Source organism: Polyodon spathula, chromosome 8, assembly GCF_017654505.1.
Source record: "Polyodon spathula isolate WHYD16114869_AA chromosome 8, ASM1765450v1, whole genome shotgun sequence".
In the NCBI taxonomy this organism is placed as follows: Eukaryota; Metazoa; Chordata; class Actinopteri; order Acipenseriformes; family Polyodontidae; genus Polyodon; species Polyodon spathula.
Window position 1 is genome coordinate 45,307,440 of NC_054541.1, and position 25,656 is coordinate 45,333,095.

Genomic DNA, 25,656 nt, shown 5'->3' on the forward strand with positions numbered 1-25,656 from the left:
TGTAAGCATTTTTGACAAGTAAAAAAGTTATTGCTTTAATAAAGTTAATCGTTTTTTCTCTAATTATGTGTGCGATCCTTTATGAACATTTTTGGGACTATTTGCTCAGTGGAAGGGTACCTGACGATTTATTACAAGTTCAAGCTAAATCTAGTTTTTAAAGCAAAAAACAAAATAATGAGTCTCTCGATGAAGGCTCTACTGTGTGGTAGTTGACCTTGCGATGCATAACTCCAGTTACAGTCAACTACCACATTCATTGATGGGCACTGTCGCTTAATTGGAGGACAAATGTGAGAGGGATAAAATATAAGCTAAAAGTGTGGGTAAGATATATTCTCTTAAAAAAAAGTTTGTTATGATTAAATCTAAAGGGGTTGACAATCAATAGATGTGCTGTAACTGTTTGCTTTTTGCATATTATTAGTTCCCATTATGCTGTATAATTATTCCTCAGCTACTTTGAAGGGGAAAGGTTTAGCAGGAGCAACTGTGATTAATTGTAAAAAAAATCATTCACAAACATTCACACTCATAATTATAAGGCATACAGGAAGCCAGTAGGTGGCAGTGTGGTCCAGTGGTTAAAGTCACAGACTTGTAACCAGAATGTCAACGGTTCAAATCCCACTGCTACCACTCACTGTGTGACCCTGCGCAAGTCTCTTAACCTCCTTGTGCTTCATCCTGAGGATGAGATGATAAATCAGTGTCCTATTGTAAGTGACATATAATGCACAGTTCACAGCTTACCTCTGTAAAGCATTTTGTGATGGTGGTCCACTATGAAAGGTGCTATATAAATGTATTATTATTATTGTCTGTTTAAGAATAAAATACAGATTAAGAGTCATTAAACTGGTTTAGACTGCTGTTGCAATTCTTTAAAAATAGTCTGATCACATTTTATTCATTAAATAATGAAGGAGACTTATCAAAAAGTTTCTCTAATTTTAATACAGAAAATAGAAGTGTTGAACTATTGCTATCAATCATTTTGAAAAATGTGTTGAAATGAGACTTGCTCTGAGAAACCAGATGAAATGATTTCACCTTTGGCTAATAATGCGTATCATTTCCTGCTCCTGTGGTTTTGTTCTTGTATGTCATATTCACCTTCTGTTTATCGATCATCATTGGAAGTACAAATACTATTTTTAAATTGAAAATGCTGCCTGTAACCACCAAAACATCTGAACCGGCTTTCTAAAAATTGCCTATTTTACATACTTGAGATTCTATGAAGAGCTTCTCAGGATTAGTTTCAAAATCAGTCATCCCAGTTTATTGGGCAAACTATAATGACAAATTTTGAATATCTGCGAATAAACCATCAGTTATCATTTCTTACAACCATTGTGCTCAGAAGCCTGTATCTTCTGACAGGTATTCTCTATTCTACATTGGTACTGTGTGTCTTTCTGTTGCTGAAGTTTCTTATAATTCACAGTACTGAAACTGCTCTGCTCCGGATTGTAAATGTTCAATGCTGATGCTGCTGCTTCCTCTGTCCTTGTCCTCCTTGACCTAACTGCTGCTTTTGATACCATAGATCATACCATTCTTCTTGACCACCTTCAGAAGTATGCTGGGATCTCTGGAACCTGTCTCTCCTGGTTGTCCTCTTACCTATCTGGAGGTATGTAGTCTGTTTTCTATGATGGAAGCAGTGCTGACGCAAACCTGGTCATGTGCGGTGTCCCCCAAGGGTATGTTCTCGGGCCTCTTCTCTTCAACATCTACATGCTTCCCTTATCTCCCAACACAGCCTCATGTTTCACTCCTATGCAAATGACACCCTGCTCTACCTAAAACTAGACCCTGGATGTCCCTCCGCCATGGTACGGCTTTCAGCTTCATCCAAGACATTGAGGCCTGGGTGTCTGCCTATTTTCTTCAACTCAACACCAACAAATCTGAACTTCTAGTAGGATCAAAAACTCAACTCAAGAATCTCAATGTTGCTGCCTTGAACGTTGGAAACTGTCTGCTGCTACCTTCCCCCACTGTACGAAGCCTTGGTGTACTTCGGGATCATAACATCTCCTTTGTTGCCCAAATCTCATCTGTAGTTAAGTCCTCCTTCTACCATCTCTGAAACATCTCAAAGGTCAGTCCGTACTTTTCCATCTTGGATGCAGAGATACTCTGTTATGCATTAATCTCCTCTTGAATCTACTACTGCAACTCTCTCTACGGTGGTCTTCTGTCATGCGCCATAACAGCTGGTTCAAAATGCCACTGCTAGGATCCTTACCAGATGTAGAAAACATGATCACATTACCCCCTGTCTTGCCCAGCTGCACTGGCTACCTGTAAAGTTCAGGATTACTTTCAAAATTCTCCTGCTCACCTACAATGCCCTTCATTACACAGGTCTAGAGTATCTCTCCAACCTGCTGACCTGCTATGTCTCTGCCCGCAAGCTGAGGTCCTCTGGACTGCTGGTTATACCCAAGCAAAAGTGCACCACACTCGGAGAGCGCTCTTTTAGCTTCATGGCTCCGACTCTCTGGAACTCTCTCTCAGCTTTAGTGTGTGCAAGTCCCACAATCACTCGCTTCAAATCAGCTCCCTTTTTAGCTTGTTCTCTTTTGCTTTTAATGCTCTCTAAGCCTGCTATCTGTTATTAGCTGTTGTCTAAATTGCTATTTCAGGTTTTTCACTCCATTTTTTTTGTATGATACTGCTTGACACATGCATCCGCAATGTTTAGAATTCACATCCTAGCCTTTTATTTAATGTAATATGCCTGTATTTAATGTATTTGCATTGTTTTTTTTTATGTTGTATTTAATGTGCTATGCCCTGTATTTCATTGTATTTAATGTATTATGCATTGTTCCTCACTATCTTGTAAAACACTTTGTGATGGTGGTCCACTGTGAAAGATGCTAAAATAAAATTATTTATTAAAATATAATTATTATAGGCACTTCCCTTATCAAGGTGTACTGCTGCATACAATGATTAAATATTTATAGTGAAAGCCTGGAAAAATCTTAAAGCATGGGTAAGCATTGAATATGGTGTAATAACATTGTAGAAAATAAATAAATAAATAAAAAATTGGTGAAATGAACTGCAAAAATGACTGCAGATGCTACCATGCTGAAAATGTTTTGTAAAGATTTCATAACTATATTTCTTACATTATTTTTGTGAGGTGGGGGGTTATTTTGAATAGATATAAACACACCACAAAGAAAACATGGAATATATACTGTGCATACATGTAGTATACAATGCAAAAGGTTAATTTCAAAAGACAAAGTAGAACTCCATTTATATGATTCTAGTTTTATAACATAAAACACTTATCGTCCTTTGCACATTGTGCTTTGGAGTTAAATATTTACTCGGTTGTATTTCTAGTAAACTGTAGTATTTTCCTCGTGGCAGCCTGCTTTGTCTTCTGATCTCCTATGTGTTTAGCTCTCTTATCAAGCCACAGTAGTAAAAGGGCTTGCTGGCAATCCATTGTGCTGCAATGCAAGACAGGATTGATGTTGTTGCGCTCTTGCTTCAGTGTGACAGTGATGGACAGATGCAACGGAAAATTCAGAGGGCTACGGAAACAAAGTCACTAAGCCTGCTACACATGGCAGTTGCAAATTACCATTTCAAATGTGTTGAATGGTAAGAGTTATTTTTATTTTTAAATAAGTACAACCTTTTTAACAGTAGCACCTATTCTTCTGTAAAAAAAAAAAAAAAAAGTCGTTCCTTTCCTCAAATCTCATTTTGTTAATCATGATCAGAAACAGAAGTTACATTTATGCACTAAAAGTCGTAATAGACAAGACTGCAGATCTGAAAGACTAGAAGGCTGTATCCTCATAGAGTAACTTACACACTATGTAGGTCTGTCAATTCATATTAGTTCTTTCCTGGCTGCCCATGGTCATTCTACATGAACATGGGTAAGCATGTAATGCATGGAGTTAGTTAACAAATCCTTTCGCCTTGGTTAATTAAATCAGAAGTATATGGTTGCAGAGCAACAGAGCGCTGTCAGAACATGTCTGTCAGTTGCTTGGTAAAATTGTCATAAATCAAAATTGGCCAAATAGAAGAAACATAATGGATATAACTAGTGGATAGAGCACACATTATCCAAGAGTGAGTGACACAAGGAATACAGTTGGTTAGGCTTTTGCTTTCACAGAATGAAATGTTTTAACTTAACCATGAGCTTTTGGGAATTATATCCCCCTGTCAGACCCGTGAGGCAATATAATATAAACACATATGCAAGTTGGATGGCTGTCACTTGTGTAGAAAGGGTTTATAAAATAAAAAAGAAAGAACAACTAAATATTAAGCAAGTCAATAGTAATCTATCAAAGTTTATAAGGCAACTTTCAGGGGTGTACAACTAAAGGTAATTGTATGCATTTAAACTAGAATATAGTGTATTTTACTATTTATACTTGAACTTTGTGTGTGTGTGTGTGTGTGATTTGCTCTGAAGATTTTGCTTTTCCAAAGATTAAAATGAAGATAAAATAATGTATAAACAAAGTAGTGTTAACCTAAACATTCCAAATAAACAAAACAAAACAATTGGTATTAAGGTTGAATTTTTGTGTTAGGTAAAACATTGATGGCTCTGGGAAGTCAAGCCAATATATCATTGTTCTTTGTCACACTCTGCTTTCAGGCTGGCTACGAGGAGCTTTACTTTCAAACCTACAGAGCAAGAAGAATTGCTCTATGGATTATTTCAGCAGGAAATTGCCAGGTATACATCAGTAATTGGTCTGGTAATTGTGAAGAGCGTATATCTATGTCAGTTTGTACTTATGTTTCATGATTTCCATTACATGAGATGTAATAGTTAAAACTTCATGCTGATTTGAACTCAGCTCTCGCCAAGATAAGCACCAACTAAGACGTAGCTTTACAGTAAACTAATGTGATCCATCTGCATCTCCATCCATGTACGTTGCTTTCCATCTGATGATGTAGCATTCTGTCTGGTGTTGATGGCTGAAGTGTGATGCTGGCTCCAGGGATCAACCACAGTGTAGTCTCCCCAACACATCAGCATGACAACCGCATGGATTGACTTAAGTAAGGTACATTTCTGGGGTCTTCAAGTGGGCACCTTCCATCCTTGGTGTTTTGTCGACTAGCCCATGACACCTCGATAGTGATTCTGGCATCCCAGCATCATCCCCCTCCGTCTCCCACTCAACTCAGCCCAGCTTACTTACCTGTACATCATTATTATTATTTTGCTTGAGATCCCCATCCAGAATCTTTCCGTCTCAACCACAGCCGGTTGCTGTTTCTTTCTGCTGCTTCAGATAACTTCTTCACTGTGAGATGCAACTCTTGGCCAATGAACCCGACATCTCTGAGAAACCGGGCTGTAGATTGTGTCACAAATCCTTGACGACCCACTTCCATTATGTAAACCTGGACTTTCCATCCTTGCTGTTCCGCTTCAGCAGCTAGTTGAGCATACCAAAGTTTCTTCCTCTCATATGCCTCATCCACAGCATCCTTCCATGGCACTGTTAACTCTACCATATGAACAAGGTGTGCTGATCCAGACTACAATACAATGTCTGGTCAAAGTTTAGTGGTGGCAATCTCAAGTGGAAAAATAAGCCGTTGACCAACATCTGCCAGCATTTTCCAGTCTCTATCAGCTTCCAGTTGTCCTGGGAGAGGCTTGGTTTTAACACCTTTTCTTGGTGGTTGCTTTCCTGGACGGAGGAATATTGTCTTTTGTGTGTAATGCTTTGATGGAACTGTTGGCAACTTATTGGTCAGGTTACGCTTGTCTTCCAATGCTAAGGCCAAACATCGCAGCACCTGGTCATGGCACCAAGTAAACTGCTCTTGGCTAAGATCCACCTTACATCTTGTCAAAATGTGTTTTAATGTTGCAGGTGATGAACACAAAGGACATGAGGGATCCTCACCCACCCACTGGTTTAGGTTCAGTGGTGATGGGAGAACATCAGATGTTGATCTGATGAGGAAACTGATCCAGCTGTGTTCCATTGTCCATAGGTCTTGCCAGCCGATCTTGCGTTGTTCCACATTCTCCCATCTCATCTATTCTCCCTGCTTGGCCTGGGAAAAGGCCTTTACACACCTGAGCCTCTCCTCCTCCTTTTGCACCTCGTTGACTACCAGCTTCCTCCATTGAGCTGGGGTTGCCTTGTGACATGTAGGAGGAGCTGAACTGAGACCAAGACCCCAGCTTCCATGCTGAACTTGCCCCATAATATGATTGATTCGAAGGGCAGCCTTAGCATCTTCCACAGCTTTCTTTGCTGTCCACTTTCTTCCAGTTTTCAACACAGGTGCTGCCTCCCTTACGTATCTGTCGAGTGAATCTACTAAAGTAATTTCCATTAAGACCTTGGCGCACTTAAACTCCACGGTTAGAGCAGAGATTGGTAGCTGCAGTATTCCTTTACCACAAAGTCCCACTCTACTGAGGCAGCGTGGAACGCCCAACCATTTCCTGACGTATGAACTGATTAAAGCTTCCAGCTTCTCTACTGTTGTCAAGGAAACCTCGTACACAGTCAGTGGCCACAACAGTCTTGGCAGTAGACCAAACTGAAAGCACCAGAGTTTCAGTTTGCCCTGTAAAGCGCTGCTCTCTATGCTCTTCAACCCTTCCACTGCTTGTTGTCTAAGTTCTCCCACACAAACTGCGTCCTTTAGATCCCCGTCATACCATCTCCCTACACTTTTCACTGACTTCTCGGACACTGTTGGTATTGCCTCACCATTAATGTGGAACCTTTTATCTACGGCTTTACCTTTAATTATGGAGATGCTCCTTGATTTCGTGGGCTTGAATTGCATTCGTGCCCAGTCAATGTTATTGGTTAATTTGCCCAATAACCAATTAGGTTGTCATATCATCCGTGTATGCTCGAATTGGTGGTAGTCGCATTCCTGAAGCCAAGCGCTCTCCTCTCACTACCCATTTTGACACTATGTAATCAGTGGCTGTCCATGGCGGCCCTCTACCTGGTATTGCAGTAATTCTGCTTGAATTGTGTTATTTTGATTTCATTTAGGTAGGTGCTGTTTTTGTTCCCAGTATTAGACAAATTGCTTATAGTCATCAGCATGCCAATTTAGCAAAGCACTAGTTCACCATCACACCTGTTTTGAATTAAGGGATTTTGCACAAATATATTGCAAATCACTGTTGTACAGTGTCTCCCATTCAGATACAGTGAAATCTGATTATAACAGCTACTCCATGTCAGCTTTGCAAGCCCCCATATAATCTAATAAGTAATATGTTTTATCCTGAAATAAGTAAATGTTTAAATAGCAGCGGAGTCCTGTTGATCCCTGTTTTCTGTCCCATGAATGGATGTTAAACGTGTATCATGTTTTTTTTCTCTTACCACCACGTAGTTATGTATAACAAATATATTTTCTATATTTAAATTCGTCAGTATTCACCTGGAAGGAAGAACCACTTTAAAGAAATCATAGCTGTAAAATCAGGTTTATAGTCTATACACAGAAAACTAAGACCATATTTAGCATGGCTAAGTTAAAAATGATTTTGTGGGTCAATGATAGAGCCAATGGGAAAACAGTTTAAGTAAAAGTGGCTCGTCTTAATCTTAAATTATTTCCACCACTGCAGTCACAAATCAAATTGCATACAGTATACAGCGTAATTTACAACTACCACATGGTGTTAATACAGGGCTGAGCTTCATTGAGAGAGATACATTATATCTGATTCCAGGTTGAAAAGGAACTGTATTCTTAATAGGTCAAAAGAAGGGAGTTTGCTGTATATCTGAAACTGCTCAGTGCACTATCCTTAAACACTAGGATTAACGAGCAACCTTGGGGAACTTATTGAGTGATTAGGAACTTGATACCCTGCAGTACTCAACATGGCTGCCTGTCTGTCATCCCGAAGGTTTGTCTTCTGGTACTGTCTCACCACAAGTAACTACCTGGATTTCTATCAAACTTCAATGAGTAACTCTGTATATAAATGAGTGCTGGTGAGAATCAAAAGAAAAAGCAAACAAACTGGCTGCAGGTGATCTTGGAAATGCAATTCAGCATTTTCAGTAACGCAACCACCAGTGAAATAAAGCAAGAAGAAAGTGGGTTTAATTGTTTAAAACTTCCATTAAAAAACATAATAATAATAATAATAATAATAATAATAATAATAATAATAATAATAATAATAATAATAATAATAACAACCCTAGTAAGCTTTCTAAGGCTCATACAAAATTCAGAAATCAACCCCCAAAATAATTAAATTCTAAATGAAAAAGGCAGCTCAATTAGTTAGGTTAGGTGACTGAAACTTTGCCAGTATTGTGTCTAAACCATACAGTATGTCTGTAAGACATTACCTGCATGTCTGAGTGCTGTTACTTGAGCCATTTGGCTTTCACAAGCATCACTCTCGCTTTTTCGGAGAGGGTTAAACACAACATCTCACATAAGGATCAAGGCACACGAGTGGCAAAGTAAGGTTGCAAACACATTTTGCATGCAGTGATTAAATCACATTTTCCATTCCTCTCCCTCCTCAGCACACTGCATCTCGCAGCTCTACAAATGAATTTGACTGAACTGTTAGCATTACTGCTGGGCCAAGGAGCTGATGTCACCAAACTCAATGATGAGCGGTGCTCTCCACTCTTCTACGCATGCACGTGTCTAATTTCCATGCCGCAGCTCTCCTGCTTGAGAATGGTACAGTAATTTATTGGACATTCAGTGTTTTGTTTTGTTTTTCTCTGTATTTCTTCCTATGCGCGCTGATGCAGAGTAATTATGATATTTACTGAACAGAGAACTCAGGTCACAGGTTTTAACCAGAAGTCTTACATACCCCATGTAACAGTATCCAAGCAGAGAGTGTGTGTGTGCGTGTGTGTGTGTAGTGTGGTACTGTAAGTAATTGGAAACTGGGAGCGGAATACAAAAATGGAAATCAAAATGAACTCCTTGGATTATAGTACAGTAATAATAAGCATGTCTGATGGGTAATCATTGGAGAGGCTGTTGGAATCTTAATATTTTGCTTAACTATACCCAAGGGACACTAGATGTTATTAAGATAGTAGGAAGAAAGGCTGTAACACGAATTTAAAAAATGATCAATAGATGATGGTGTCTGTGAAGTACTAGCAGCTGAAAAACAGTGCTTTGTTTTACCATTGCTGTTGTGGTCAAATCTCTTCTAACAAAGAGACATGTTACCAATCTAAAACCAAGGTGGCTTGGCCAGTAAGAGTTTTGAGTGACTTTTTAAATTTTATCAAATGTTTAAAAGAACAACAGTTTGCTGCCGTCAGTATGTTTCAGCTGCATTTCTAAACTTAAGAGGGTTTCCTTATTTCTGCAAAAGGATTTTAGTCTTCAGTCACTGGAGTGCATACACACTGGTAGCTTGCTATGAACACTCCAACTTTTCTTTATTCTGGGCTCATCAGGATTGTAATACAGTAGGTGATTAGCATACACGGGATTGTAATAAGAATGTCTTCGTTTGAACGTCCAAAGGGAAAATGTAATGTCTAATGATACATGCAGTTTTAGCACATTGACCATTGTGGAGTAAATTACAAGAACTGCACCTAGGGCCCTTTGTCAAAAATGTTTAGAGATAATTTATTAACAACATATAAGGGGAACTATGTCGCTACAAAGCACCAGGCTCAATTAATATCACTCCTCTAGTAATTTCTACATTGAGAAGTTTTCTGCAGTGATATTTATATACTATGCAGTAGATTTGTTTGCACCTACTTTTGTTTTTTCAGTGCAGTACTATTGCTTTCCTAGAGTTCCAGTGACCAGTCTGGTTAGCACACACCTGTTTGTGTTGTTGCAGGAGCAGGTGTGATGCTGAGAGATCACGTCAAGGTCAAGGTCTCATTGCATTTGATTACATTGGTAGTTATGATGAATGGATCGAGAGTGGATTGTTCTCAGAGGAAATAACAATACTATTAAAAGGTAACAACACACTGTGGTGAAGAAATATCTCCAACTCCATTGTGGCTTTATATTTGTTTTGTAATTTTAACAGAATGTGATTTTATTCTTACTTTGAAGGAAAAAAAATGAAAACATTTCCTTTATCTTATGGATAATTGTACAACAATCAGGCCTCATTTACTGTCTTAAAAGATAAGTTTTGGGGGGGGGGGGGCAGGTAGGAATGATATGTTTTTTTCAGTATCACTAGAATTACAGTTTTTAATTTGTCATTTGCATACAAGCTTTTCTCAGTGTGTAAGTGTGTGTGCCCTTCTGTCTTTTCAATGCAAAATACTCTAATGCATATTAATGTAATCTGTCATCACATGGGTACTGTATGTGTGTACTGTGTAATATATGAAAATTCATATCAAGTTGATCGACACTTGTATTTTTCAATTACAGTCAGCACTCATATATCCGACCCTGTAAAATTGTGACTTCAGTTAAATGAGTGTGACACATATCTGATTATTTCATTTTGGCCCTTTCAACCCTTGTCCGTTTTTTCAGGGAACAAAAAGATCTGATCTAAAAAATACATAGCTGAAAGGACGTTGTTTTAAAATAAGTAGGCTTTCATTTAGATGTACTGTAGTTTGGTTTTGTTGGTACAGAACTATATTTCCAACAGAAGAAGTATTTTAATTCAGAATGATGATTATGAAAATATCACTTGCCAAAAGAGATGACAAGTTAACTGCAATACAGTACATACTTTTAAATCTGGTACATATTGTAGCAGTATATAAAACTCCCCATTAACGACCCAAATGAAATCAAAATGTTACCCCTGTACAGAATTGCATAAAATGTAAAACAGTATCCAAAGTCACTATTCAAAATTGCAGAATCTAGTGCTCAATAAGGCCCTAATGTCACAGTTCACTTGCAAATAAAAATGCACAAAAACAACTATTAAAAATGCATCACAGTATCTACAACTGTTTAATGATGAACTGTTTTGTATTACCGTAGCTTGCCTCATTCGCTTTGTTTTTGCTGCATTTTCATGTGAAAATGGAGGAAGCGCTGTGTAACTGCACAATAAACACTGCAGGCTGTGACAGATAAACAAATAAATTGTAACATTAAAGAGACAGGCTTTGTATTAGAAAACTGGTGACAGAGTCAGAAACTGTGTGTGACGGGTAAGGGCATTAATTTGTTATATATATTTGTTTGTTAATACAAGGACGGTAAAACGCGACTGATGTGTAGCTAAGTGCCGGATATCCAAGTGCTGACTGTACACTAACAACGGTTGTGTAAGAAATTAAATTGAAATTATGAACACACATTATTTTCTTAAATTTCTTGCTTCACTTTATTGTTTATACTGTATCTAGACAAACCAGTTAGCATAATACAATATATAGTGCTTCCTTGTTTCACAATTTGATCATTCAGACCATGTTGACTGAAAATGGTCATTTACTATACCTTACTATATAAGGACCTTTTACTAGTGAAATAAATAGGAAGCATTGTATATCAATTAGATATTATCAAAACTCATTCTGCTTAAAAACCTTAAAAAAAATATTGGGCCAAAATGTCTTGCTGCTTATACATGTGTGTGTATATATATATATATATATATATATATATATATATATATATATATATATATATATATATATATATATATATATATATACATATATATATATATATATATATATATATATATATATATATATATATATATAATATATATATATATATATATATATATATATATATAGATATATATTATATAGGTTTCTATATATATTAATTATTATATAGATATATATAAGTTCAAATATAACCTACTGGAGTTCAAAGCGCATGACCTCATGGAGACTCATTCGCTCTCATAAGAGGCATCACCAGAAAGTTTAACAGTTTAACAAGGAAGCAACTCCTGAATGGCAGTGTCTGGTTCAATCTAGAGTCCTCCCACCCAGCTGCCTGCTGGGTCAAATCACAACCGAGGATCTTACTTTCGAAGTCAGTTATCCTGAAAGAGAGACCTGACATGAACTTGACATCAGGCGTGTCAGACTGGAACAGGCAGCACAGGGCGGGGAACATTATGTTCCCAAAAATTATCTAGAAAAAGAGCTTCCAAAAAAATGTTAGGAGCAAACATTAATACATAAAGATGTGTAGCTGGTTGATTCAATGTGACCCACTCTGTTGTACACATTTGGTTTGCACACTAGATATTCTGGGCAAGGTCATGGGAGATCAACAATACCACACAATGGCCCACATCTACATAAAATGCCACAGAAAAATTATCATTGCATTGCACATGGTCTCAATAGCCACTTCAGGACAGCAACTACAGTCACAGTGTGAAAAGATTGCACGGCTGGTCTGAAGTCAAGAACACCAGGTACAGCTCATTAACTGACCCACAACACTGGAGAGACACTGACTTGATCACCAGAACTGGCAGCTCTGTTATTGGGCACCTGTTTTGTCCACCAAGGAATCAAGATTTCATCTGTCCACTGATGACCAACGTGTTTGAGTATGGTGAGCCTGAAGAGTGATTTGGTCAACTGAACATTGTTGAATATGTAGGGGACTCACTTATGGTGTGGGGAGGAATCTGTATTGGAGGTTGCACAGATTTTATTGTTTTTCCAAGGGATGCATCTACAGCTCTACGTACATAAACAGTCTTGGACCCTTTAAGAAGACCACTTGCTGGTGCAATTGGCCCAGAGTGTGTTTTGACGATAATGCCTGTTGTCACACTGACAGGATTGTCATGGATTACCTGGAGCTGAAGATTATAGTTTATGAATTGACCAGCAAGAAGTCCAGACCTTAATCCCAAAAAAGACCTTTGGGACCTCCTTTGACATCGTGTTCATCAGCGTTGTAACCCTCCACAAGACATCAGAGAGCTTGGTTTTGCACTGACTGACGCAACATGAATGTAAATACTGTTTTTATAAAGATGCTTGTGTCACCCTTGTGTGGAGTTCTGTTGGCATATAAAGCTTTGCATTCAGCCGAGGTCCCTGTGAAAAATGTCACCATTAGTTATGCATATGAAATACACTAAATGAGTATACACCAAAGTAAATAACCCCACCTCTCTAAGGAACATCTTATTTATTTTAAAATGATCATGCTGCAATAGGATGCATGAGATAACAAATATAGTCCTGTATGAATGATGATGCAGGTAAGTGCAATAAGTGGTCCTTGATTTCAATTTTAACTTTTGAGTGCTGCTTTGAGTATTGATGCCTTGCTGAAAGCCAATGAGTATATTTAAAAATAACAGCATGTGCTAATTGCAATTTAAAATACTGTGCGACCATATGCTGATGGACTAATGAATTACAAGAAAATTAATGATACTGATAATTCTGCCATTTAGGCTGTAACACACTTTTAAAGATACTGATTATTCTTTATTTCCATCACAAATAAATCACATTTCTCAGTAGTATTTGTATGTCTTATTGTGTAATGTGGGAGGCAGAGAAAACACTTTGTGGGTAATAAAGGATGCCCATGGGTACCATGGAGTAAGCACACATTAGTTTTAAAAAAAATGAATCGATAGCAAACAGAGTTTAAAAGGAAGTGTATTTCACACAGAGGGGAAAAGCACGTGTAATGGATTACCTGGGAAGGCTAATGGAGCAACATATGGTTCATGAGGGAATTTATTTCTATTAAAAGAGAAGAGGACAGCAGGGTCCACAGAGAGAGTGAGCAGATAGATGAAGAAGCAATTTCACTTTTGTGGGACATGCCTGTTAGGCTGAATGATCTTTTTTGTTCCCTTAAATTCTTCTGCTTTAATGTCCATGTGATCGCCTGGATCAATCAATAAAGCTTTGCTTGATATTCCCTTAACAAGAATACAGAAGAAGCAGGGCTTTACACAACAGAGGACCCTAATCCTTAAGGGATTGTTGAATGTCAGAAGGAAATCTTGAGAAATCTTTGCATAACTCTTAATACCCAGAGTTAACAAAATACTTGCTGGGAAGATGTGCTTTGTTTTCAGGTGAAACAGTTACCATCCCAAAAACGTATTACAAAGGCAAGTTGGCTGTACAGGTACTGTATAAAACCACACAACCTACATGGCATTATCTGGTTTTGAAAAATATCATCGCTTATGTACAGTATCAAACGTTTCTTAATATATCCACCCTGTCAGCGGAATGTCTCCATGTCAAATATATGTCCAACTTTTCTATGTAAGACATTATGTATATTTGGATACATAAGAGAACATAAATAAAATCTATTATTAATCTTTTTGTATATAATTTTCAACACATACTAAAAACAACGCACCCTTAACATTTGATAGATGTTAATAACTTTAAAGACTGAGTGATACAAGGTAAAACTGACAGCTGTTTGATCAGTTACAAAGGCTACAATATAAGGGATGGGGATCGGCTGGTCATGCGTGTATGCTGTATAAGTTTACATATTCGTGGTGTGTGCTAAATCATGAGCCCAAAACTTTGCGGCAGATAGATAAGCCCCACGAGGAAGAGCTGAAGGATCCTGCCTGTGACATCGTGCCTTCTAAAGATAGTGAACAGAAAAATAACTCCAGGAGTTTATAAAGAGGTATGCTTATCATAAAACCACTCAGCAGGCAGTCTGTTGACAACAGAAACGTACCCACTTTTACAGCACCAACAAAACAAATACACTAAGCACTGTAGTCAAATACTGGCAAATTTCCTAGGTGTGGGCTACATTTAAAATAAAGCATTCTGTTATGCAAATAGTAAATAATGTAATTTAAAAAAAGGCAGGGTTTTGAATCCAGCTCAGGTATATTCAACCTAGCCCCCAGCTGACATTCATAAGAATATGTACACACAATAGGTAACATTAACTAAGGCACCTTGCTTATCTGCCTTAAGTAAACTGGCTTGAGTTGGTACCCTCCTTTACAACATCCCTTAGCTAGTTAAGGGGTCATCTTTAAAACAATTATCTTTACATATATTTGCAGTACCTGCTGTTACAAAGCAAGTTAACCACTTTGATGCTGTAAGTTGTGAACCATTCGCTACATGTTTTAATAAGTATGCAGACTAGTTCTTAAACAGAACTGGGTTTATAGTTAGGAAGCTTAGACTTCGAAATTGAGACATATTGTAGTGTGCACGGGGAAGGCAGCAGCATTGCTGGCAGGTGACGTAATCACATACAATGACATCTTTTGTACAGAGGTATCGGTGCTATGCTGGAGTACAAGAGGTCCCGGGCTCACACCCGCCCTCCTCCTGTGTGTGAATTGCCTCGGATTACCGAGAACGCTACAATAAATTCAAATAGAATTAGGGTAAGGGAGCGTTTCATAATACAGCACCTATTGTCGGAGTAGGTCTCTATACAGGCACTTTTTTGTATAAGCTTCTAAATAAAACGTATGTTAGCGGGCTTTGCATTAAACTATATGAGAAGATAAACATGCAGCACGACAACAAAATAACCACAAATTCATCTGGCACAGATCTACTCCAGTGTGACGACCAATACTGCCAAAAACTGTTTCGAAAAACACACCAATATAGCCGGAACAAGAAACAGCCACGCCCTGAACTTCAGCTCAAGGTGTACAGCACCTCGACTGAAAAGCCTTATTTCTTGTACGTCTCTAGGCTCGCTTTGTAGATCTAAATGAAGTGCACTTCATTGAACCTACAGCTGATCACACTCCCACTACCCCGTGTTTAGTTCAGTGATTTGTAGAGTATTGTAGAGTATTTTCGGTGTCAGTTTTGAACTGAGATTTTCTTTTCAGCATTTCACAGTTGGATTTGTCTAATGGCAGTACGGTGTAAATTTTACTTACATCGTACTGCCATTAGACTAATAGTAAATACTATTAAAAGCAATGCAATAGTAAGAAAAAAAACTACCTATTAAATCGTAACACATTTAAAAGCCCAGACGTGATTACTTCACAATGTATTTAGAAACTGGTGAAAACCATTCGTTTAACCAGGGGGAGAAAATAAAAGGTAGGCAGGTGATATTGCTAACAGGAATGCTATGAACGAACGGTGTTCAGACACACTCCATATGAGACAAGTGTAACAGAGCTAACCCACTTTGTGCAAAATATATATTTAGTAAAACTAATATGAGACATGCACCAGTATAAAACAATGTCAGACATAAACACAATGCATAAGGTCTGAAAATACTAAAAACACAGTCTAATCAAGTACTCGCCGTGCACACTCTTCTCACCTTTGATTGGATTGTTATTTATATGCACAGAATCCTCATACAATATTGCATGCAGTAATTCAAATGAGACCCACTGCTCCACCTTTCTCGAGAGTCCGTTCTTGAGCTTCTGGAAATTGTACGACTGCTACTTTAAGGTCCCCTCCTTCAGCGCAAACAATGGTCTTTACCGAGCTCGGCTTCCCAAAGCAATATTTGTAACATGCCATTTTTTTTTTTTACCAATGGTCAATTTATGAGAAATAATGTTACTGATAAGCTAGGCTTTTTTTTTTTTAATGACAGCTGTGAGATTGGCAGTTGTGTTTAACTCTGAATTAGAAGCTGTTACACCGTTTCATTTTTACAGTGAGGCTATGTTGCAGGATTGGATACAATTGGTCCCGAAGTGGGCAGCTGTGTGATTCCACATTAGGTCGCGGAGACTGCGGTTGTCATTGATCAATTGAAGGAGCGGACGCCGAAGAGTAGACTGTAAGTATTTGTGGATTTCCTCTCTTTTTCTAAAGTGAAAACCCATGATAGTGGTGATTTCCCCTCTACTGTGTCTTTGTTTCAAAATCACCGCTTTCCAGGTAGTGTACGCCACCTGCAAGGTGATGGAGAAAGAACACCAGGCAGATTGGAGTGCAAACTTCTTACACAGATGTGCAAGTGCTAGCACGAGACGATGCGTGTGCTGTTTTTGCATGGACGTTTGCACAATATGTAAAGTGCAACATATTTAGATACGTGTTACAGATCAAGAGTTAAGGGGACGTAGGGAGGGAGGGATGACGTAATGCACCGAGACAATAGCCAAGTCTTTTTTTTCTAGATAATATTAGTTCAGAGCTGCCACTACTTCTACAATTGGGTGTGGAATATAAAAACATAATTATATGTAAAATGCAGGACTGTGTGTAAGACGGTAAATAATGACAACACAGTATTGATTCTGTTTTTGGTTGTCAGCAACTGATTAAACTCCCATACGATGTGTGTGAATGAATGGAATCTTACAAAAGCACCCAACGCTCACACGCAAGCAGTACTATCTACTGCATATACATACATAGATTTCTTTATTACTTGTTATTATACAGAGGCACTGCCACCATTTCCTAATTGTGTAACCTTCCTGTGTTTTACATTGTAAACCTTGTTTAAGTGCTACTAGATTCTGTATTGCAAGAATCTGGTGTAGGGTGACATACTGAACACATGTTTAAAAGGACTGAAATGACCAGCACTGAAATAACATTTAATTAACCTAAGTGTACAGCAAATAAATTGACTTTGTATTCTTCTAAAATGTAATAAATATATGTATTGTAGTAGTGAAATGTGATGTATCAGAAAATACAAAAGTAAAACCTTTAAGTGGAAAGAATAGCAACGAAATGCAAACAGGTGTGGCTTTCAAATCATACCACCCTGGTCCTGTTGTCATAGAGGAACAGATCTGAGTGTGTTGCTAATCCATCTATTTATATGTGTTTTACTCAATCCTCCTCCATTTGTGGATTTTTTAAATCAGTAGGTGCCTAACGCAAGAACTTTAGTTTGTTTCACTAACTGATACTTTGTGTTGTGTGCTTTGCTGTACCCTAGTGATAACCCATTGGTCCTTGATATTACTGAATCGGCATTGACTCTTTGTAAAGTAACTTCATTAGCTATCCCCTGGGACCCACTCACAAACAGCTCAGGTGGCAGAGAGCTGTGTGTGTGTATGTTCATACATACATACATACATACATACATACATACATACATATATATATATATATATATATATATAACTATATATATATTATATATATATTTATGTAATCAGTATGATACATACAAATATATACTATATATATATATATATATCGATGTTTTAAATACCATCATACACACCTGTAACAATTACTGTATTCGCACAATGTGTGTGTGTGATGTAACTGCAGCACAATAGAAAATAAATATAGGCACAAAGTTTATACAGCTGAGCTTGAGAAGGGTTTTCAGCATGCAGTGCCCCCACAACTAACCACCCTTAGAGGATGGATCCCAGACCATGGAGATCAACGTTGAGTCGATGTTGTTCTTTAGACACTGTGCAGTGCATGAAGAAAGTTCTGCTTTTCAAATCAGGTAGTGTACTGGTGAAATAAATGTTTTTAATGAAGTTTATATTTTCTTCTTTATTGCTGCTCTGCACTGTATTGAATGAACTTACAGTATGTAAAAACGATTGAGATTCATTAGGGTTACTGTAAACATTTTCCTGAAGTTTACCAAAATGAATACAGTAATCTGTGGCATATCCACGCTAACTGTTCATCTGCCTTGATCAATCTCTTCAGCAACATTAGTTTATTATTGAACAGAGAAGATTGGTTCAGAGATTGTAGATCCTACCAAAGGTTTTGTTCACTGTGTTGTTTGTGCTCCGTGCGCTGCCATTGCTGGTAGTGTCACGTGAGCTGTAAACCGTGGGGTGTATCAACTTCCACCTCCATCTCGATCCCCTGCCTGTCACTCAGCAGCGAATGCACGCACCCACACGGCAGACGGCTACTCTGTCACAAGCATTAATACTCTGTATCGTTCTAAACAAGGGATTTAGGGGAGCTCCCTAATAGCTCAGTCTCAAAACAACAATTGTGTGAATATAGTAATTGTTACAGCTGTGTATGATGGTATTTAAAACAGTATCCAATTTATCCAACTTTTTACATGTCCCCCTTACTCTGGTCACAACGCAGTCGGATACGCGATGGATTATTGTACTGATCAGGAAAACATTATTTAATAGTACAATATATTGTTTTATGTAAAACAAAAATAACTACCCATTTTAACATTGAAAATTGATAGATCACCTTTATAATAACAACTGTAAGTCACCCTGGATAAGAGAGTAATAATAATAATAATAATAATAATAATAATAATAATAATAATAATAATGCTGAATAAGGTTAAGAAAACTCAGCTTTCCACCGCTGCAGTACTGAACTAAGGATTTACCACCCAACCACCCTTATCTGTCTGATTTGCTTTTGCAAATAGTCTTGCTGTTTCACGTGAGTGGGTGTTTCATGTGAGTGGGTCTTTCATGTGTGCAGCCATTTAAATGACTGTTATAAAACAATTGGTTTGTACTATAGTCTTTTGGGTAATATTCCAGAATCCTTGCAACAGCTGTGTTATAAATGCTTAAAGTAGATGACAATAACAAAACAAACATCTTAGTTGATCTTAGTTAATCTTAATGTGTTTCTGAGAATTAACAAACCAAACCAAACCAAACCAAAACTGAGCACAAGTGATCGCTGAATCAGTGCAAACTCAGATGAGATGAGTCAGGACGACTTGAGTCAGGATGTGTGCGGCGGGCTTTACATGTCTCCACGTGCTGCTACTGTTTAAGTAACTCACCTGTAATTTTTTTTTTCATTGTTAACATCCTGACAACCTTTTACATTTCTAGCTTTAGAGTCTGTTTCAAAGCTCTTTTTAAAATGGCCACTCTGCACTGATAGTGTAAGGTTTATTGCCCACATTGTCAAACAGGTAACACAGCAATAGTGTTCCATGATGTGGTACAGAAAAGCCACAGCACTTATGCTGTTTTGAAGGCAAAGGGTGGTCACACCAAATATTGATTTGATGTAGATTTTTTTTCTGTTCACTCACTTTGCATTTTGTTAATTGATAAATATAAACTATTAACATGTCTATTTTTGAAAGCATTCTTTACAGCATTTTTTCACACCTGCCTAAAACTTCTGCACAGTACTGTGTGTGTGTGTGTATATATATATATATATATATAGATATATATTATATATATATATACGAGGAACACCTTTAATGGCAAGCATAGAAGAAGTTCAATAAAATCTCTTTATCCTTACAATGATGGCAACAGGTTCTGGCGGCACCATTATTGAGCATTCGATGCCCATTAGACCCATGGCCATTAAGAACTTTGCTGCTTGTCTTGCAGCTCTTAACTACAATTAAGGAAAGATTATGTTAAGGTGGAGCGTTTTACAACCGGGCTTCGGTACAGATCAGCCCAAATTTGTAATTGAAGGTCATTTTATGTTACAACCACAATTAAATTGTCTGGTTGTTGTATCATAAAACCACATTAGTTAATAATTTTTCAGCATACACATTTTACTGTGCTGTTTTTTTTTCTTCATATAATTAATTTTGTGTCTGCCAAGATGTCCTTATTTTACCTTCATACATAGTGTAGTAAAATGTGGTATAAATTTAAAAAATACCCTGTATAGCCCCGGAGGGTTTGCTCATGCTGTGTGCAGTCTTCACAGCTGACATGAGCTATGTGCTAGATGACAGAAAGCCATTCTTTTAATGCAGCATATTCAATTTAGTTTTGAATTTTACTCACGATTTTTATTGCGACTGGTTTTCACTGTCAGGAGTTGGAGGTGATGATCTGAATGCAGTATGTAGTCTGTTTCGTTAACTGACTTGCTGTTCTCCCTCATGACTGGCTATGTGAAAAAGAGCAGGAGGCTTGACATTCTGCAGTTGTACTGAGGGTGACTGAAACTTGCTGGTCTTTCTCCTTTATATCTTTACCTGCATGTTTGGTGTTACAATGTGTGACGTCAGACTGTCCCTGACTCCAGAAGCTTTATCTTACCTTACCTAATTTATGAAGTTGGAGATATAAATTGAACAGATTTGGGTATACTCAGGCTCGCTCTTTCATGGTTTCCATTTGGATTTTAACTCCAGCTACCATAAGTCTAAAGAGTTCTCGGTAGCTCAAAATCTAGAGGAATATGAAGAAAGCATGAGTGAAGACCTGGAAAGGTTGATTCATAGTGACTTGGTACATTGGGCAGCTTTTGAGCAGAAAAAAAAAAATCTGAAACTCATTTACAGTATAGTGATTTTAATTTTAATAAGGCACGTCTCAGATAAAGGACAGTTTTTAAATAACCTTCAGCACTTTGAATTTATTAAGCCAACAGGTGGCCTTCCCTCAAGCTAAAAGTTACTCTCTTATTGTTTCTCATGAAATTGCTTGTGAAAGTGCGAGTAAATACGAATTAGAGTGACATGACTTTTCCTAAGCATTTTGCCAGTACACTAGTAAGCCTTGCTTTCTCATAGAGCAGACTGCTGTCAGACAACCAGAATCTGATTGTTGTAGTTCGGAATTGCTTTGTTGATATTCATTGAGGGATGTGTGACTCACAGCAAGAAGAACCTTTCTTCCCTCTGTTGGAAATACCCTCTTATACTTCTCTCTACACCATCGTCCTATTTACATTTTCTCAATAAGTCACTGTACATTACATTACTGTGTAGTTTTCGACAAAACCTATTTTTATAGCATGTTACATGTAGTGAATAATTGCATGTGCTCTGTCTGCAAATATTATTATGTACTTTTTTTTTTACATTTGAGAATTTCCTTCTTTTTTGTGCTGAAAATAGTCATAGATCAGTTGTCTAAAGCACACCTCAACGGCAGCAGCAATCTGAGTATCAAGGTGAAATGCACCAAGGGGGAGTGCTTGGAGTGTGATAACTATAGCCAAATGTGTAAAGTACAAATCCAAGGAGGTTATGAGGAGGCTGTATAACACACTGCACTTAGAGTACTGTGTCCAGTTCTGATCACCACAGTTCCAAAGGGATATTGTCTAAGCTCCTCCTTAGACAGTGAAAGAGGTGAAATTAAGGCGAAGATTCGGGTGTACAGGTACTGACACTGAAGCTTAATTTAAAAATAAAACGCACACATTTGAGCTTTTAAAAACATTTGAAAGACAGCCCTTTTAATTGTGATTTTGTTTTCCAGTGAGAAATGATGTGTGAAGTGATGCCGACTATTAACGAAGACACCCCCATGAGTCAGAGGGGCTCTCAGAGCAGCGGCTCGGAGTCGGACACCCACTTTGAGCAGCTGATGGTGAACATGCTGGATGAGCGTGACCGGCTGCTGGACACCCTGCGAGAGACACAGGAGAGCCTGGGCCTGTCTCAGCAGAACCTCGAGGACGTGCTGTACGACCGGGACTCCCTGCAGCGCCAGCTCAACTCCGCCCTGCCTCAGGTGCGTGTATGCAAACATATTACCGTAAAACTTCAATTAAACACCTCAGACATTTTTTTACAATATTTGCCAGCAGGCTCTGCATGTATTGGAGACCGGTGATTATTTGAGACCGCCGTTTATATTAGATCACTAGCTTCACATGCTTCATGTGGTCATTGAGAAGCCGCTAACTAGTTGTATTCTGTTACAAGGTTGTGTGTCAGTGGGAACAAAGTAACTTTTGTTTTTTTAACAAACTTACATTGTATTGTACACCCTCAAGTATAAAGCGAAAGTATTATAACGGTCTTTTTATATGCACTTGTTAACAAGGATACGGTATGCAAAATGTTGGAAAATAAACAAGCAGAAGTACGAATTTGTATTTAAAAACCAAATTAGATCTACCATTGTTAATGTTAATAATAATAATAATAATAATAATAATAATAATAATAATAATAATAATAATAATAATAATAATAATAAATTCTAAAATGTTTTTAAAAATGAACAATAAAAGCAGTACCAATACGTATCCATTAGCATTTAAAAAAAAAATAAAAAATTATTGTTTAACCTCAAACTTGAACATTGTTAAGCATGGACAACAAAATTATAACATCAGAAATTATAACATACCTGTATTCATTGCAGTTTTATCACAAAAAGCAAAGCAAATAAATAAAAAAATAGCAAAACACATTTTTCACATTTTTCAAGACAAGCTATTAATTAATATTAATGTTGTTAATACAACAAAACACGTTAAAATACACTAAGAAGTTTCTATCTGGCCTACTTTCAGCATGCTTACAATTATATAAGTTTTTAATAACATAATAACTGCATTAAACAAATATATATATTGCATGTAGGCCTACCTTAAATTAAATTAAGTTTATTATTATTATTATTATTATTATTATTATTATTATGTATTAATCCTGTCACTTTCATCGCTGTCACTTATTAGCAGTTAATTCCACTCAAACTTCTCATCATCTTCCTCAGTTTCAGTGGCAATGACAGTTCCATGTACTTTCTTGCACTCTAGTTTCAGTAGTTCTTTTTGAGATGTGCACGGTTCCCCTTCTTTAAAACAATGAATCTGGTTATCTTCACTTCCGTTCAGAACTGTAGTGAGTTCACAAGGTTTGAATGACTTTTTCACATGCTCAACGTTTAACTTTCCCCAAGCTTCCAGAACCCACTGGACTAGCAGGTGGTGTGACAGAGCTTTTAAGTTCCAATCTGAAGTGTACTGCATGTTTTCATCTACTGCCATCCATTCGTCATAGGCTTCGCATAGACTAGCTTTGAAAGGTTTGTTCCAAACCATGTCAGGTGTTTGGATATATTTTGTGGATCCTTCCGGAATGACAGCGGTGTGTAACTTGTTGTCACTTTTGAGTTCCTCCTTTGTTGCACTACTTATGTGGCAACGGTAAGAGTCCCAAACTAATAAACGGGGAGCAAAACTAAAACTTTCCAACCACCCTCTGCAGCCAGTCTGCTGTAAAGTTATTGTTCATGTCACCGTGGACATCATGGATGTCACCACAACAGCACCACTAACATCCTGCATGCTTTTCACTTCCCGGACAGCTCCCTTAAAGAAAATGTAAGGTTTTAGTCCGCTTTTTCAGCAAGCACAACTGTCAAATGGCATTTTTCATGACCAGTGTTTTTTAATTGTATGGTACGGGCCTCCTGAACATCCACAGTACTGGCACCGACCACGTCAAACCAAACGGCTGTTTTGTCCATCGCAATGATGTTGGAGTCAGCGATTTTTTTTTTTTTCTTTTTGCTCATGTTCCATATACAGAATATAAGAAACAAGTTTATACATAAGTTTGTTTGCATCTTTTTGAGCAAGGGCGGTGTGGCGTCGCACAGAAAACCCATTACATTTCAGAAAATTGTCCAGCCACCCACTGCTAGCTTTACAATTGTCAGCAGTGTTATCCTGTGAAGAGAGAAATAGCTCTTTTGCTTGGTTTCTGATCATTTTTGAGAAACACGCAGAATCCATTCACAAACCTGCACTTCGAGCATTTTGCTTATTTGTTTTCTTCCCCACCATCCAGTCTCTTCCTTCTGGGCTGAGTGTCCGATACATTTTCAAGTTCCTGTCTGCCTTTTCCATTCTCTCACATGTCTGGGGTCGATGCCGTAGTGCCATGCTTTTGTTCGGCAAACCTTAACATGAAATGTTTGGTTTGAATTCATTAAGAATTAGTTTGAATTTTAAATTTTAGGATCTTTTCAGCGCCATTGAAAAAGGACACCCCAGGTAACCCAAGTTGAAAACAGTGAGAGAGAATTTTACTCAAAGTGATTGTTAGTGTTACTACATTTTCCACAATTTAGTGTTTTTATAGTTATGGGATATTAACCCTTTGCAGTCAATTTATTCAGCACTTGTCGGGCGTGTCAGGTCCAATTTATTTTCACACATGCTGTTTGTTTTACATGCGCTGTTTAAAATATATATTTTTTCAGAGTAAAACAGGTTATAAAAGTAAAAAAGGCAGTGTATGGCAAAAGGACATCAGTACTGTATTTTCAGCCAAGCCCCACCCCTTGTTCACTGTATTTTTCACATACCTCTTTATAGACGTGCATACTGATAAATCCTCTCCTGATTACTCGTTTTATCACCAAACTCCTCAATAGTGTGGTCCAAGTCATTATTTTACTACTATAACATCTCAAAAAGCTCTGCAAATGTCAGTGTTCATGCTTTCTCTGTTGTACATGGGGCTACTGTATTGCTCAGATACACCCTTTTTTCCAGCTTTGTTCGGCTCCTATCAGTCTCACTCGGCCATTGAAAGGTTTTCTCAGCTTTTACCGAGAAAAAAACAACTAGAGACCTGTGCTTTACGTCTTTTTGATAATGTCGGACAGGGTCTGACATTAGACTGGAAAGAGAAACATCTGAAACATCACTAGAACTTCATAAAGCAGCTGGTTATGTACAGCACAGCTCCAAGGCTGTATGCTGGTGTGACTGATTCCTGTCAAATAGAGCGCCATGCTTTTTAACAGCAATCTGCATACTATGGTATTTTAACTTACTGTTGACAAATATCTGGAGAGACCAACTTTAGTATTCTTCCTAAACTGACCATTTTTTGGAGCCGCCTCTTCAATAATTTGCCAGCGTTTAAATGAAATATAACTGGAGAGTGGCTTGTTAAAGAAGAATTTAATAGACAAGTTTGCGGTGAAGTAATTGTGAGAATGAGCACGGTGTGGGTGGTTGGCTGCCAGTTTGCCAGTTTCAGTACACAGTCAGAATGGAGATGTCTTGT

At 37.7% G+C, this 25,656-nt stretch overlaps 1 protein-coding gene across 8 annotated transcripts in view; it reads left to right on the forward strand.

The window, feature by feature from the left end:
- Window positions 1-16,446: 16,446 nt before the first annotated feature.
- LOC121320028 (liprin-alpha-2-like) overlaps window positions 16,447-25,656 on the forward strand; it is a 178,838-nt gene continuing 169,628 nt past the window's right edge. For 2 of the 8 annotated variants that reach the window (XM_041258143.1, XM_041258144.1), the window contains exons 1-2: window positions 16,447-16,743; window positions 22,097-22,351. In XM_041258143.1, the coding sequence (XP_041114077.1) occupies window positions 22,103-22,351 (249 nt within the window). In that variant the 5' untranslated portion in view covers window positions 16,447-16,743; window positions 22,097-22,102. The remainder of the gene's footprint in view (window positions 16,744-22,096; window positions 22,352-25,656) is intronic. The other 6 variants (XR_005950784.1, XR_005950785.1, XM_041258140.1 and 3 more) reach the window with 4 other exon arrangements.